The sequence below is a fragment of the Mustelus asterias genome, unplaced genomic scaffold (assembly GCF_964213995.1).
Source record: "Mustelus asterias unplaced genomic scaffold, sMusAst1.hap1.1 HAP1_SCAFFOLD_1597, whole genome shotgun sequence".
Lineage (NCBI taxonomy): Eukaryota > Metazoa > Chordata > Chondrichthyes > Carcharhiniformes > Triakidae > Mustelus > Mustelus asterias.
The window spans coordinates 68,114-82,007 of NW_027591542.1; the positions used below are offsets into that span (position 1 = coordinate 68,114).

Sequence of the window (13,894 nt, forward strand, 5' to 3'; positions counted from 1 at the left end):
ATGCGTGTGTGTCGGCGAGGGGGGGGGGGGGGAGGGGAATTTCAGCAGCTTTTGCTGCATGAAGGTTATCTATTCAATTGGTATTAACTACATTCCGGGGTCAGCACTTTCCCAGATGAGAACTGATGTTTGGTAGCAATGCGAACAATGCTGAGAATTGTCAACTTGGCCGAATTATTCTGCACACCGGGAGCAGCGATCCCCCCCCCCCCCCCCCCCCCCCCCAGTCCTGCCGCTTCTATACTGGCGCAAGAAATGGGTCAGTTGGTGAGGGAATGTGAGACAGAAATCACACAGACATCAAAATTTATCAACGTCAAGACACCGCGGCTCTCAGCAATGTGACTTTGGCTCCGTGTGCATGTTTGACCAGGCCCCAGGGCGTGGGCTTATTCTTCGGATTATCATCATAGAATCCCTACAGCGCAGAAGGAGGCCATTCGGCCCATCGAGTCTGCACCGACTCCCCGGCACAGCATCTAACCCAGGCCCTATCCTTATAACTGCACACTTTTACCCCGCTAATTCCCCTAACCTAATCATCTAAGGGGCAAGTTAGCACCTAACCCGCATGTCTTTCGGACTGTGGGAGGAAACCGGAGGAAACCCATGCAGACACGGGGAGAATGTGCAGACTCGACACAGACAGTCATCCAAGGCTGGAATCGAATCTGGGTCCCTGGCGCTGTGAGGTAGCGGTGCCAACCACTGTGCCACCCTTAAGATTAAGTGAGAGTAAAGCCACTATCTTGCAATGAATGCCTCAAATAAGTGTTATGTCCCTTATTTGTATAAGCTGGGAATTCTGTGATGAATATCTCACCTCCTGACTCCCAAAGCCTACCCACCATCTACAAGGCAAGTAAGGAGTGCAATGGAATACTCCCCACTTGCCTGGATGGGTGCAGCTCCAACAACATGCAAGAAGTTGACACCATCCAAGACAAAGCAGCCCCGCTTGATTGGCACCCCAACCACAAACAGTCACTCCCTCTACCACCGTTGAACAGTGGCAGCCGTGTGTACCATCTGCAAAATGTACTGCAGTAACTCATCAAGGCTCCTTAGAGAACACCTTCCAAATATAACACCTTGAAGGACTGGGGCAACAGACACCCGGGAAAACCACCACCCGAAAGTTGCCCTCCAAGAAACACACCATCCTGACTTGGGAATATATCGCCGTTCCCTCATTGTCGCTGGGTCAAAGACCTGGAATTCCCACCTAACAGCACTGTGGGTGTACCTACATCACATGGACTGCAGTGGGTTCAAGAAGGCAGCTCACCACCACCTTCTCAAGGGGCAATTAGGGATGGGCAATAAATGCTGGCCTAGCCAGCGACGCCCATGTCCCACAAGTGAAAAAAGATTGCAAAGGTTTCTGTTTCAATCATCAGAACTGTACATGTGATTTTTTACTGGGTGATGTGCTCCATATAGAGGGGGAGAGATGAGAAAGGCCTCTCGATTAAACACTCCTTCATTGGCAATGTGTTTGAGATGTTACATTGATCCACACTGACCCGGGACTAGGAAAGGTTGAAATTAGCAAACATTTATATCCAATAACCCTTGTTGGAAAGTAGATGTTTGTAAAAGCTTACCCAGGAGAGAGAAAAACAGATGGAGAGAAAGAAAGAGGGGGAAAGAGAGAAGGAGAGAGGGAGAGACAGAGAGGGAGAGAGAAAGAATGAAAAAGAAAAAAAGTAGATATTTGTGAAAGAAAAAGAGAGAATGAGAGAACAAAGGAACAGTGAGTAAACATAGAAACTAGAAGCAGGAGGAGGCCATTCGGCCCTTCAAGTCTGCTCCACCATTCATTTTGATCATGGCTGATCATCGAATTCAATATCTTGATCCTCCCCTTCCCCCCACCATGTCCCTTTATCTGTTTAGCCCCAAGAGCTATATCTAATTTCTTCTTGAAATCACTCAACGTTTTGGCCTCAACTACACTCTGTGGGAGTGAATTCCACACATTCACCACCCTCTGGGTGAAGAAATTTCTCCTCACCTCAGTCCTAAAAGGTTTACCCCTTATCCTCAAACCAAGACCCCCTAGTTCTGGACTCCCTCCAACATTGGGAACATCCTTTCTGAATCTACCCTGTCTAACCCTGTTAGAATTTTATAGGTTTCTGTGAGATCCCCTCTCACTCTTCTAAACTCCAGTGAATATAATCCTAACCGACTTAGTCTCTCCGCATATGACAGACCTGCCGTCCCAGGAATCAGCCTGGTAAACCTTCGCTGTACTCCCTCTATAGCAAGAACATCCTTCCTCAGATAAGGACACCAAAACCGCACACAATACTCCACTTCACTAACGCCCTGTACAATTGCAACATAGAACCCTACAGTGCAGAAAGAGGCCATTCGGCCCATCGAGTCTGCACCGACCACAATCCCACCCAGGCCCTATCCCCATATCTTACCCGCTAATCCCTCTAACCTACGCATCTCAGGACACTAAGGGGCAATTTTAGCATAGCCAATCAACCTCACCCGCACATCTTTGGAGTGTGGGAGGAAACCCACGCAGACACGAGGAGAATGTGCAAACTCCACACAGACAGTGACCCGAGCCGGGAATCGAACCCAGGTCCCTGGAGCTGTGAAGCAGCAGTGCCAACCACTGTGCTACCGTGCCGCCCACATGTGGTGTAGAGAAATAGTTTGATCATCACGTAACGATGATTGGACTTGTTTACTCCCTCTTTCCAGAGGCTTCAAGGTAATAATTATCTGAGAATAGTTGCTGTGATCACTGCAGTGATGGATCCGCAAATACAGCAGAAATGTGGATTCAGCAGAATCTGCCATAGTAGAGCTGGCGGGATTTGGGGATTTTGACGGAACTTCAATACTTTAGAGAAACCTCAACTTTCTGAGGCACTTTGAGAAGCTGGGACACTTTTATTTTGACGTTGTGGCCTTTCAGATCCTGATTGAAATCTCCAGAGTTGAGCATCTGTTTGTGGTTAACTCTGGGTCGAGTGCAGTGAATCAGACTGCACTCAGGCACAGCTGAGCTGGGGCCTGTTCCATTGGACTAAGCCTGATTTCCTCATTTTTGACATCACCTGGGCTGACATTAAACTCACAGGGTGGGATTTTCCGGCCGCACTCGCGCTAAGACCAAATAATCCCACCCGAGGCAACAAACCTTTGCCAGGTCCATGTCCCGCCCGCTACGATTCCCGTGGCAGGCGGGTTGGGAAAATTCCTTCCATAGACTGTTATAAGGTGCGGCATGGTGGCACAGTGGTTGGCACTGCTGCCTCACAGCTGCCAGAGATCCAGTTTCGATTCCCGGTCTCGGGTCACTGTCTGTGTGGAGTTTGCACATTCTCCCCGTGTCTGCATGGGTTTCCTCCGGGTGCTCCGGTTTCCTCCCATAATCCAAAGAAAAATCAAATCCAGACCCAACTACTCCAACACTCCTGGTTGTTTCCCCACATTCTACGCCCCACAAACTTGAAATCATTCAAAACCCTGTTGCCCTGTGTCTTCACTCATCAAGGGTGTAATTTTCCCGGAATCGTAGCGGGCGGGATACGGACCATGCAAAGATCTGTTGACCTCCGGGCGGAAATTTCCAGCCTTGGGGCGAGCGTGGCCCAAAAATCCTGCCCCCAATCTGTACCAACCCTGTGCTCACAGACCTACAGCCACTCCTGGTCGAGCAATGTCTATCTCCAATCCCCTCCATATGGCTTCACCCCCTCCCTATCTCTCCTCCAACCCACGTCCCTCCCTAACAGCACTTTGGGTCGCCCTGGCTAAAAGGAGGCTCATCTCCACCTTCTCGAGGGGCAATGCTGGACCTGGGCAGCGACGCCCACATCCTGGGGAAGAATTTATTAAAAACCCTCCGAAAATCTGCCCACCTCTAATCCTGTCCTCTTGTGCAACCCCCAATTTGAATCGCTTCACATTCAGATGTCCTGGTCCCAAGCTCCAGAATTCCCTCCGTAAACCTCTCCATCTCTCCACCTCTCTTTCCATCTTTAAGACAATCCTTAAGTGAACCTACCTCTGTGCCCAAGCTTCTGGGCCATCTGACCAAATATCACCCAATGTGACTCCATCTGACATTTTGTTTTATAATGCTCCAGCAAAGCACCTTGGGATGTTTTCATAGAATTGTAGAATCCTACAGTGCAGGAGGACACCATTCGGCCCACAATCCCACCGAGGCCTATCCCCATAACCCTACATATTTACCTTGCTAATCCCCCTGACACTAAGGGGCAATTTAGCATGGCCAATCCACCTAACCTGCATATCTTTGAACTGTGGGAGGAAACTGGAGCACCCGGAGGAAACCCACGCAGACACGGGAAGAACGTGCAGACTCCGCACAGACAGTGATCGAAGCCGCGAATCGAACCCAGATCCCTGGCGCTGTGAGGCAGCCGCGCTAACCCACTGTGCCACCCCAAATGCAAGTAAATCATGATACTCTTACGATGTGGAGATGCCGGTGTTGGACTGGGGTGAACAAGATGTGAGGTCACACGACACCAGGTTAGAGTCCAACAGGTTTATTCGAAATCACAAGCTTTCGGAGCGCTGCTCCTTCGTCAGGTGAAGTGGAAGCGAGGTGCGAAGGAGCAGTGCTCCGAAAGCTCGTGATTTTGAATAAATCTGTTGGACTCTAACCTGGTGTTGTGTGACTTACACAATGGATGGTGGTGATACTTGAGGGAAGGCTGCCAATTTTTTCAGGATTGTCCTGGACTCTTCCATCAGTTTAAGGTTGACCTTTGGGACATTGTTTGGGGGAGAATCACAGATAGCAGCTTTGTGTCCATTGTGAGTCATTGCCTGTTTTAATTTTAACAGCTCAGGGGCCTATGTTCACTGTTATTTGTTGAAAGGCAGATTGCCGTGAAGAAATTTGCGGTTTGTGACCTGAAGGCCACTCAGGCATGATCTCCTCATTTCCAAACGGTTAAATTTGGTCACCCAGGGCAGCACAATGGTTAACACTGCTGCCTCACAGCTCCGGGAACCCGGGTTCAATTCCTGGCCTTGGGTCACTGTGTGGAGTCTGCACGTTCTCCCCGTGTCTGCGTGGGGGTTTCCTCCGGGTGCTGCGGTTTCCTCCCATAATCCAAAGAAAAATCCAATCCAGACCCAACTATTCCAACACTCCTGGTTGTTTCCCCACATTCTACGCCCCACGAACTTGAAATCATTCAAAACCCTGTTGCCCTGTGTCTTCACTCATCAAGGGCGTAATTTTCCCGGAATCGTAGCGGGCGGGATACGGACCATGCAAAGATCCGTTGACCGCGGACGGACATTTCCAGCTTTGGGGCGAGCGCGGCCCAAAGATTCCTGCCCCCAATCTGTACCAACCCTGTGCTCACAGACCTACAGCCACTCCCGGTCGAGCAATGTCTATCTCCAATCCCCTCCATATGGCTTCACCCCCTCCCTATCTCTCCTCCAACCCACGTCCCTCCCTAACAGCACTTTGGGTCGCCCTGGCTAAAAGGAGGCTCATCTCCACCTTCTCGAGGGGCAATGCTGGACCTGGGCAGCGACGCCCACATCCTGGGGAAGAATTTATTAAAAACCCTCCAAGCCATCAGCACGCCTCTAATCCTGTCCTCTTGTGCAACCCCCAATTAGAATCGCTTCACATTCAGATGTCCTGGTCCCAAGCTCCAGAATTCCCTCCGTAAACCTCCCCATCTCTCCACCTCACTTTCCATCTTTAAGACAATCCTTAAGTGAACCTACCTCTATGCCCAAGCTTCTGGGCCATCTGACCAAATATCACCCAACGTGACTCCATCTGACACTTTGTTTTATAATGCTGCAGCAAAGCATGTTTTCATAGAATCAAAGGATGTTTTCATAGAATCCCTACAATGCAGAAGGAGGCCATTCGGCCCATCGAGTCTGCACCGACCACAATCCCGCCCAGGCCCTATCCCTGTAACCCCACATATTTATCCTGCTAATCCTCCTGACACTAAGGGGCAATTTACCATGGCCAATCAACCGAACCCGCACATCTTTGGACTGTGGGAGGAACACAGTAAGAAGTTTAACAACACCAGGTTAAAGTCCCACAGGTTTATTTGGTAGCAAAAGCCACACAAGCTTTCAGAGCTCCAAGCCCCTTCTTCAGGTGAGTGGGAATTCTGTTCACAAACAGGGCATATAAAGACACAGACTCAATTTACATGAATAATGGTTGGAATGCGAATACTTACAACTAATCAGGTCTTTAAGAAACAAAACAACGTGAGTGGAGGGAGCATCAAGACAGGCTAAAAAGATGTGTATTGTCTCCAGACAAGACAGCCAGTGAAACTCTGCAGGTCCAGGCAACTGTGGGGGTTGCGAGGCAGCAGTGCCAACCACTGTGCCACCGTGCCCGCCTGCGTTTTGTTATGTGTGAGGTGCTATATGAACAGTGAGTTGTTGCTGTGAACGTGAGAATGTATATGAAACCTTGTCAAGCTGTTTCCCGTACATTCCTTATGTTTTTCCAATGTCTTTGTTTGGGCAGGACGGCTGTTGACTCTCTGACCTTTCACCTTTGCAGCTTTGATCCTTGACCTGTTGGTGGTGGCCGCGGTGCAGAAGCTGGTGAAGAGGAAAGGGCCTTCGGACGTGTTGCCCGGACTCCTGGATTACATTGTCATGGATGTCTTCGCTTTCCCAGCTGGTCAGGCCAGCAGAGCCGCCATGGTTACCAGATTCTTCTTCAGCCACCTGGTCCTGGCAGTGCCCTTACGGATCCTCCTGGTGATCTGGGCCGGCGTCATAGGCATCTCCCGCGTCATGATTGGACGCCATTACCTGACTGACGTCTTCTGTGGATTTTTCATTGGCTACTTGCAGTTCAATCTGGTGGAGTTGCTATGGCTACCGTCCGGTACCTGCCAGTTCCTCATATCGGTGATCCCAATGTGAGGAGGACAAGTACAGAGGCTGAGATTTTGGGGAGGTGCAGGGGGGTGGATGTGGGGGTGGGGGTAGGGTGAGGGGGGTGGGGGTGGCTCCTGGACACCTCCATCGAAGGTAAGAACATCTCAACACTTCAGGCTGCCCATTGTGAAAGGATCCACTTTCTGAAAGGGTGAGGGATCTCTCTGCCTCATAGATTCTTTAGGAAATTGTGTTTACTCTGAAATTGGATCTTGAAAAATTCAGGAGATTTGCTGGTATTGTGTTTAAACGAAGGTTAGGGTGGGAGGGGATCTGAATTGGCTACCAATATTTCACCAACTTCAATCCTGCATAAGGCTTTTAACGTTGATATGGGAAGGTTATCCGAACAGGAAACTCATTCTCATCGCTGCAATCACATCAGCTTCAATCTGTCGTATTTGGAAAGGATTCGATTGTTTCCCTGCGATCCCAGCTGCCTCTATTCATCGCTCCCACCCCTTGCTTCACTGCAATGTCTCACTATCTACAAGGTTGGTTATCACTCTGTAACTCACGATGAAACAAATGTCCGTCAATGTAGCTCAAAGCATCATCAGCTGGAACTCACTGAGATAAAACCAGCTCGACACCTGGTGCCAGTCCATTGGTCAGTCCACCACACCTGGTCCTCCCTCAGTGCCGCTTTCCCTCGGTGCCGCGCTCCCTCGGTGCCGCTTTCCCTCGGTGCCGCGCTCCCTCGGTGCCGCGTTCCCTCGGTGCCGCGCTCCCTCGGTGCCGCGCTCCCTCGGTGCCGCGTTCCCTCGGTGCCGCTTTCCCTCGGTGCCGCGTTCCCTCGGTGCCGCTTTCCCTCGGTGCCGCGTCCCCTCGGTGCCGCTTTCCCTCGGTGCCGCGTTCCCTCGGTGCCGCGTTCCCTCGGTGCCGCGCTCCCTCGGTGCCGCGCTCCCTCGGTGCCGCGTTCCCTCGGTGCCGCTTTCCCTCGGTGCCGCGTTCCCTCGGTGCCGCTTTCCCTCGGTGCCGCGTCCCCTCGGTGCCGCTTTCCCTCGGTGCCGCGTTCCCTCGGTGCCGCGTTCCCTCGGTGCCGCTTTCCCTCGGTGCCGCGTTCCCTCGGTGCCGCTTTCCCTCGGTGCCGCGCTCCCTCGGTGCCGCGCTCCCTCGGTGCCGCGCTCCCTCGGTGCCGCGTCCCCTCGGTGCCGCTTTCCCTCGGTGCCGCGTTCCCTCGGTGCCGCGTTCCCTCGGTGCCGCTTTCCCTCGGTGCCGCGTCCCCTCGGTGCCGCTTTCCCTCGGTGCCGCGTCCCCTCGGTGCCGCTTTCCCTCGGTGCCGCATTCCCTCGGTGCCGCGCTCCCTCGGTGCCGCGCTCCCTCGGTGCCGCGCTCCCTCGGTGCCGCGCTCCCTCGGTGCCGCGCTCCCTCGGTGCCGCGCTCCCTCGGTGCCACGCCCCTCGGTGCCGCTTTCCCTCGGTGCCGCGCTCCCTCGGTGCCGCGCTCCCTCGGTGCCGCGCTCCCTCGGTGCCGCGCTCCCTCGGTGCCGCGCTCCCTCGGTGCCGCGCTCTCTCGGTGCCGCGTCCCCTCGGTGCCGCGTCCCCTCGGTGCCGCGTCCCCTCGGTGCCGCGCTCCCTCGGTGCCGCTTTCCCTCGGTGCCGCGCTCCCTCGGTGCCGCGCTCCCTCGGTGCCGCGCTCCCTCGGTGCCGCGCTGCCTCGGTGCCGCGCTCCCTCGGTGCCGCGCTCCCTCGGTGCCGCGCTCCCTCGGTGCCGCGTTCCCTCGGTGCCGCGCTCCCTCGGTGCCGCGCTCCCTCGGTGCCGCGCTCCCTCGGTGCCGCGCTCCCTCGGTGCCGCGCTCCCTCGGTGCCGCGCTCTCTCGGTGCCGCGCTCCCTCGGTGCCACGCTCCCTCGGTGCCGCGCTCCCTCGGTGTCACACTCCCTCGGTGCCCCGCTCCCTCGGTGCCACTTTCCCTCGGTGCCGCGCTCCCTCGGTGCCGCGCTCTCTCGGTGCCGCGCTCCCTCGGTGCCACGCTCCCTCGGTGCCGCGCTCCCTCGGTGTCACACTCCCTCGGTGCCGCGCTCCCTCGGTGCCGCGCTCCCTCGGTGCCGTGCTCCCTGGAAATCCCGCCCGAAGTCAATGGATCTTTGCATGATCCGTGTCCTGCCCGCTATGATTCCCGTGGCGGATGGGACTGGAAAATTCTGCCCAAGACTCTGCGGCTCTTTAGACTGCACCTGCGACCCTTACCACCGAGAAGGACAAGGCAACAGGTGCGTGGGAAGACCACACCTGCAAGTTCCCCTCTGAGTCACTCCCCATCCTGACTTGGAAATACATCGGCCGTTCCTTCACTGTCGCTGGGGTCAAAATCCTGGAACTCCCTCCCTAACAGCACAGTGGGTGTACCTACACCACAGGGACTGCAGCGGGTTCAAGATGGCGGCTCACCACCACCTTCTCAAGGGGCAACTAGGGATGGGCAATAAATGCTGGACCAGCCACTGACGCTAGATTCCATAAATAAAAACGGATGCAATGAGATGCATTGAAGAAGCTGGATTTCTGTCCCCTTACTGAACTGGAACATCTGCTGGGAGGAGCTGGGGAGGTGTAAAGGGAGGGAGAGTATTTCAATCCCACAAGCCCATCGCTCTCACAGGAGCGACATTTGTGGAAAGTTCCGGAATTGTGTTAACCGTTTGGATCCGCATGGTTTTCTTTTGTTTCTAATGCGTTAATTGAATAAATCCTTTCATATCCTAACACGACCACTTCCATCTTCTTTTTCTGTTGGCAACTAACCAATACCGCAGCTCCTGCGAGGGGTTCGAAAGAAAAGAAATTGTTTGTTTGTAATGCGCCTTGTTGTGCATCTCAGAATGTTCCAGAACCACTTGGCAAGGAGCTGCCTCGATGTCCGAACAAAGCAAAGTCCACCAGCGCCAAATACAGTGGACGGCGAGATGTTGATGATGGTCAAGGAAGGGACGCTGACCCCGGGACACCAGGAACATTTCCTGCTCTTAAAGAAATTGCATTTATATAGCGCCTTTCCCATTCACAGCACGTCCCAATGCCCTTGACACGCAATAAAGTCCTGTTAAAGTGTCGTCACTGTCAGAATGTAGGAAACAGGACAGCCATTTTGTGCACAGCAAGCTCCCACAAACAGGAGCTTGTTAAAGTGCAACTACAGCACAGGAACAAGACCTTCGGGCCTCCCAGCTTGCACCGACCATGCTGCCCGACTGAACTAAAACCCCCTACCCTTCCGGAAAGAGCAAAGGTCGTGGGCAATGGGGGTAATTTCCCCACCTTTCTTCAAAATACTCAACGAGGTCTTTTATCTGAGGGGAGAGATGGGGCCTCGATTGAATGTCTTGTCTGTCGAGTTAAATAAACTCCAGGGTAGGGGAATCCAAAACTAGAGGGCATAGGTTTCAGGTGAGAGGGGGAGGATTTAAAAGAGACCTGAGGGGCAACTTTTTCACACAGAGGGTGGTGCGTGTATGGAATGAGCTGCCAGAGGAGGTGGTAGAGGCGGGTGCAATGACAACATTTAAAAGACATTTGGACAGGTACATGGATGGGAAAGGCTTAGAGGGATATGGGCCAAACGCAGGCAAATGGGACTAGTTCAGTTTAGAAACCCTGGTCAGCATGGACGAGTTGGGCCGAAGGGCCTTTTTCCATGCTGTGTATCCCTATGTGTCTGTAACTCCCAAACCTGTGACCTCCTCCACCTCAAATGACAAGGGGCAGCAGATACCTGGGAACACCACCCCTCCAAGTCACTCACCAACCCGACTTGGAAATATATTGGCCGTTCCTTCACTGTGGTTGGGTCAAAATCCTGAAAATCCCTCTCTAACAGCATCATGGGTGTACCTACACCAAACGGTTCAGGAAGGCAGCTCACCACCACCTTCTCGAGGGACAAGTAGGGATGGGCAATAAATGCTGGCCTAACCAGCAACGTCCACACACCCTGAGAATGAATAAAAATAAACAACTAAATCCAATAAATACTATCTTGAATCTTGGAAATGATGTCTTGACTTTCTGAGCTGCTTAACTTAGACCAGTAGCTTCTGCCATTGCGCATAAAAAAACCGCATTCACTAAGCAAGGTTCAGAGGATCTACAAAAACCATATCTTACACAGGCAAAGCCTAAGGTCAGTTTTGCACGTGAAGTCAATTCCCCTAAAAAAAAACCACAACCTATTTTCAAAGCGGTTTATTATAGAACATAATTGCCCTGCACTAAATTACAACTTACAGCTGTGGTGGAACAAACAGAAGAAAACACTGGATAAAAAATAAATAGAACCAAATCAGAGACTGAGTTGTTGGATATAAATGCTCAGTAAATAGTTTAACGGTCTGTTCATCTCTCCTACAATCACTTTCAAGCACCTTCCACCTGCCAGAAGCTTCAAGTGATCCTAATCTCTGCTGTCCAAATCCTAACTCGCTCAAACTGCCATTCTCCCAGACATCCCGGTGCTTACTGACGGGCGTTGGCCCCCAGTCGAACAACTCTTCACCTTAAACGTCCTCATCCTTGTTCTCCAATCTCTCCATGGGAGTGAGACCACTCACTAACTCCCTGGCCCTGCATTCAACCCTGGAACACCTAGATAACAAAGACACTTATGTCAAGACTCCTAATTGTTGACTACAGCTCAGCCTTCAACACCATTATTCCTACGAAACTCATCTCCAAACTCCGTGGCCTGGGGCTTGGCTCCTCCCTCTGCGACTGGATCCTGAACTTCCTAACCCATCTGATGAAGGAGCAGCGCTCCGAAAGCTCGTGCTGCCAAATAAACCTGTTGGACTTTAACCTGGTGTTGTGAGACTTCTTACTGTACCCACCCCAGTCCAACGCCGGCAACTCCACATCATTCCTAACCCACAGACCACAATCAGTAAGGATAAGCAACAACACCTCCTCCACGATCATCCTTAACACCGGTGCCTCACAAGGCTGTGTTCTCAGCCCCCTACTATACTCCATATACACCTATGACTGTGTGGCCAAATTCCCCTCCAATTCGATTTTCAAGTTTGCTGACGACATCACCGTAGTGGGTCGGATCTCAAACAATGACGAGACAGAGTACAGGAATGAGATAGAGAATCTGGTGAACTGGTGCGGCAACAATAATCTCTCCCTCAATGTCAACAAAACGAAGGAGATTGTCATCGACTTCAGGAAGCGTAAAGGAGAACATGCCCCTGTCTACATCAACGGGGATGAAGTAGAAATGTTTGAGAACTTCATGTCCAGATCACCAACAACCTGTCCTGGTCCCCTCATGCCAACATTATAGTTAAGAAAGCCCACCAACGCCTCTACTTTCTCAGAAGACTAAGGAAATTTGGCATGTCAGCTACGACTCTCACCAACATTTACAGATGCACCATAGAAAGCATTCTTTCTGGTTGTATCACAGCTTGGTATGGCTCCTGCTCTGCCCAAGACCGCAAGGAACTACAAAAGGTCGTGAATGTAGTCCAATCCATCACGCAAATCAGCCTCCCATCCATTGACTCTGTCTATACTTCCCGCTGCCTCGGCAAAGCAGCCAGCATAATTAAGGACCCCACGCACCCGGGACATTCTCTCTTCCATCTTCTTCTGTCGGGAAAAAGAGACAAAAGTCTGAGGTCACGCACCAACCGACTCAAGAACAGCTTCTTCCCTGCTGCCATCAGACTTTTGAATGGACCTACCTCACACAAAGTTGATCTTTCTCTACACCCTAGCTATGACTGTAACACTACATTCTGCACTCTCTCGTTTCCTTCTTTATGAATGGTATGCTTTGTCTGTATAGCACGCAAGAAATAATACTTTTCACTGTATACTAATACATGTGACAATAATAAATCAAATCAAAACCCTCTCTATCTCTATATCCCCTCCACCACCCTCCGAGATATCTGCACTCCTCAAATCCTAGCCTCTCGAAGCATTCCTGATTCACGTGCTCTCCATTTGTGGCTGTACCTTCAGCTGCCAAAGCTCTCTGGAATCCCCTCAGTGAACCTCTCCACCTCTCACTCCTCCTTTAAGGATGGCACGGTGGCACAGTGGTTAGCGCCGCTGCCTCGCAACGGCCAGTGACCCGGGTTCGATTCCTGGCTTGGGTCACTGTCTGTGCGGAGTCTGCACGTTCTCCCCGTGTCTGCGTGGGTTTCCTCCGGGTGCTCCGGTTTCCTCCCACAGTCCGAAAGACATGCTGGTTAGGGTGCATTGTCCGTGCTAATATCTCCCTCAGTGTACCCGAACAGAGTGTGGCGACTAGGGGATTTTCACAGTAACTTCATTGCAGTGTTAATGTAACCTACTTCATAGAATCCTAGAATCCTAGAATCTCTACAGTGCAGAAACAGGCCATTCGGCCCATCGAGTCTGCACCGACCACAATCCCACCCAAGCCCTATCCCCATATCCCTACACATTTACCCGCTAATCCCTCTAACCTACGCATCTCAGGACACTCAGGGGCAATTTTAGCATGGCCAATCAACCTAACTAGAAATCATTGAAATCATAGAATCCCTACAGTGCAGAAGGAGGCCATTTGACCCATCGAGTCTGCACCGACCACAATCCCACCCAAGCCCTATCCCCATAACCCCATGTATTTACCCTGCTAATCCCTCCTGACAAGACAATTTACCCTGGCCAATCAACTTAACCCGCACATCTTTGGACTGCGGGAGGAAACCGGAGGAAACCCACACAGACACGGGGAGAATGTGCAAACTCCACACAGACAGTGACCCAAGCCGGGAATCGAACCCGGGTCCCTGGTGCTGTGAGGCAGCAGTGCTGACCACTGTGCCACCGTGCCACTCCATTGACTACTTGTGACACAAATAATCAGATGCTCTTTAAAACCCACCGTGTGATCAAATCTTTCCTCACCTCCTGCCTGGACAGCTCTTGTCAAAGTTTGACTGCTTGTGCAGCTGTGAA

The 13,894-nt window shown here is 52.1% G+C and overlaps 1 protein-coding gene across 2 annotated transcripts in view; it reads left to right on the top strand.

Moving 5' to 3' along the window:
• LOC144488468 (inactive phospholipid phosphatase 7-like) overlaps positions 1 to 9,664 on the top strand; it is a 44,500-nt gene extending 34,836 nt beyond the window's left edge. Inside the window, exons 1-2 of one of the 2 annotated variants that reach the window (XM_078206534.1) lie at positions 7,138 to 8,194; positions 8,544 to 9,664. In XM_078206534.1, coding sequence (XP_078062660.1) covers positions 7,290 to 8,194; positions 8,544 to 9,225 — 1,587 coding nt within the window. In that variant the 5' untranslated portion in view covers positions 7,138 to 7,289 and the 3' untranslated portion in view covers positions 9,226 to 9,664. Of the gene's footprint in view, positions 1 to 6,571 lie in introns of those variants that run through there. The other variant, XM_078206535.1, reaches the window with a different exon arrangement.
• Positions 9,665 to 13,894: the final 4,230 nt, after the last annotated feature.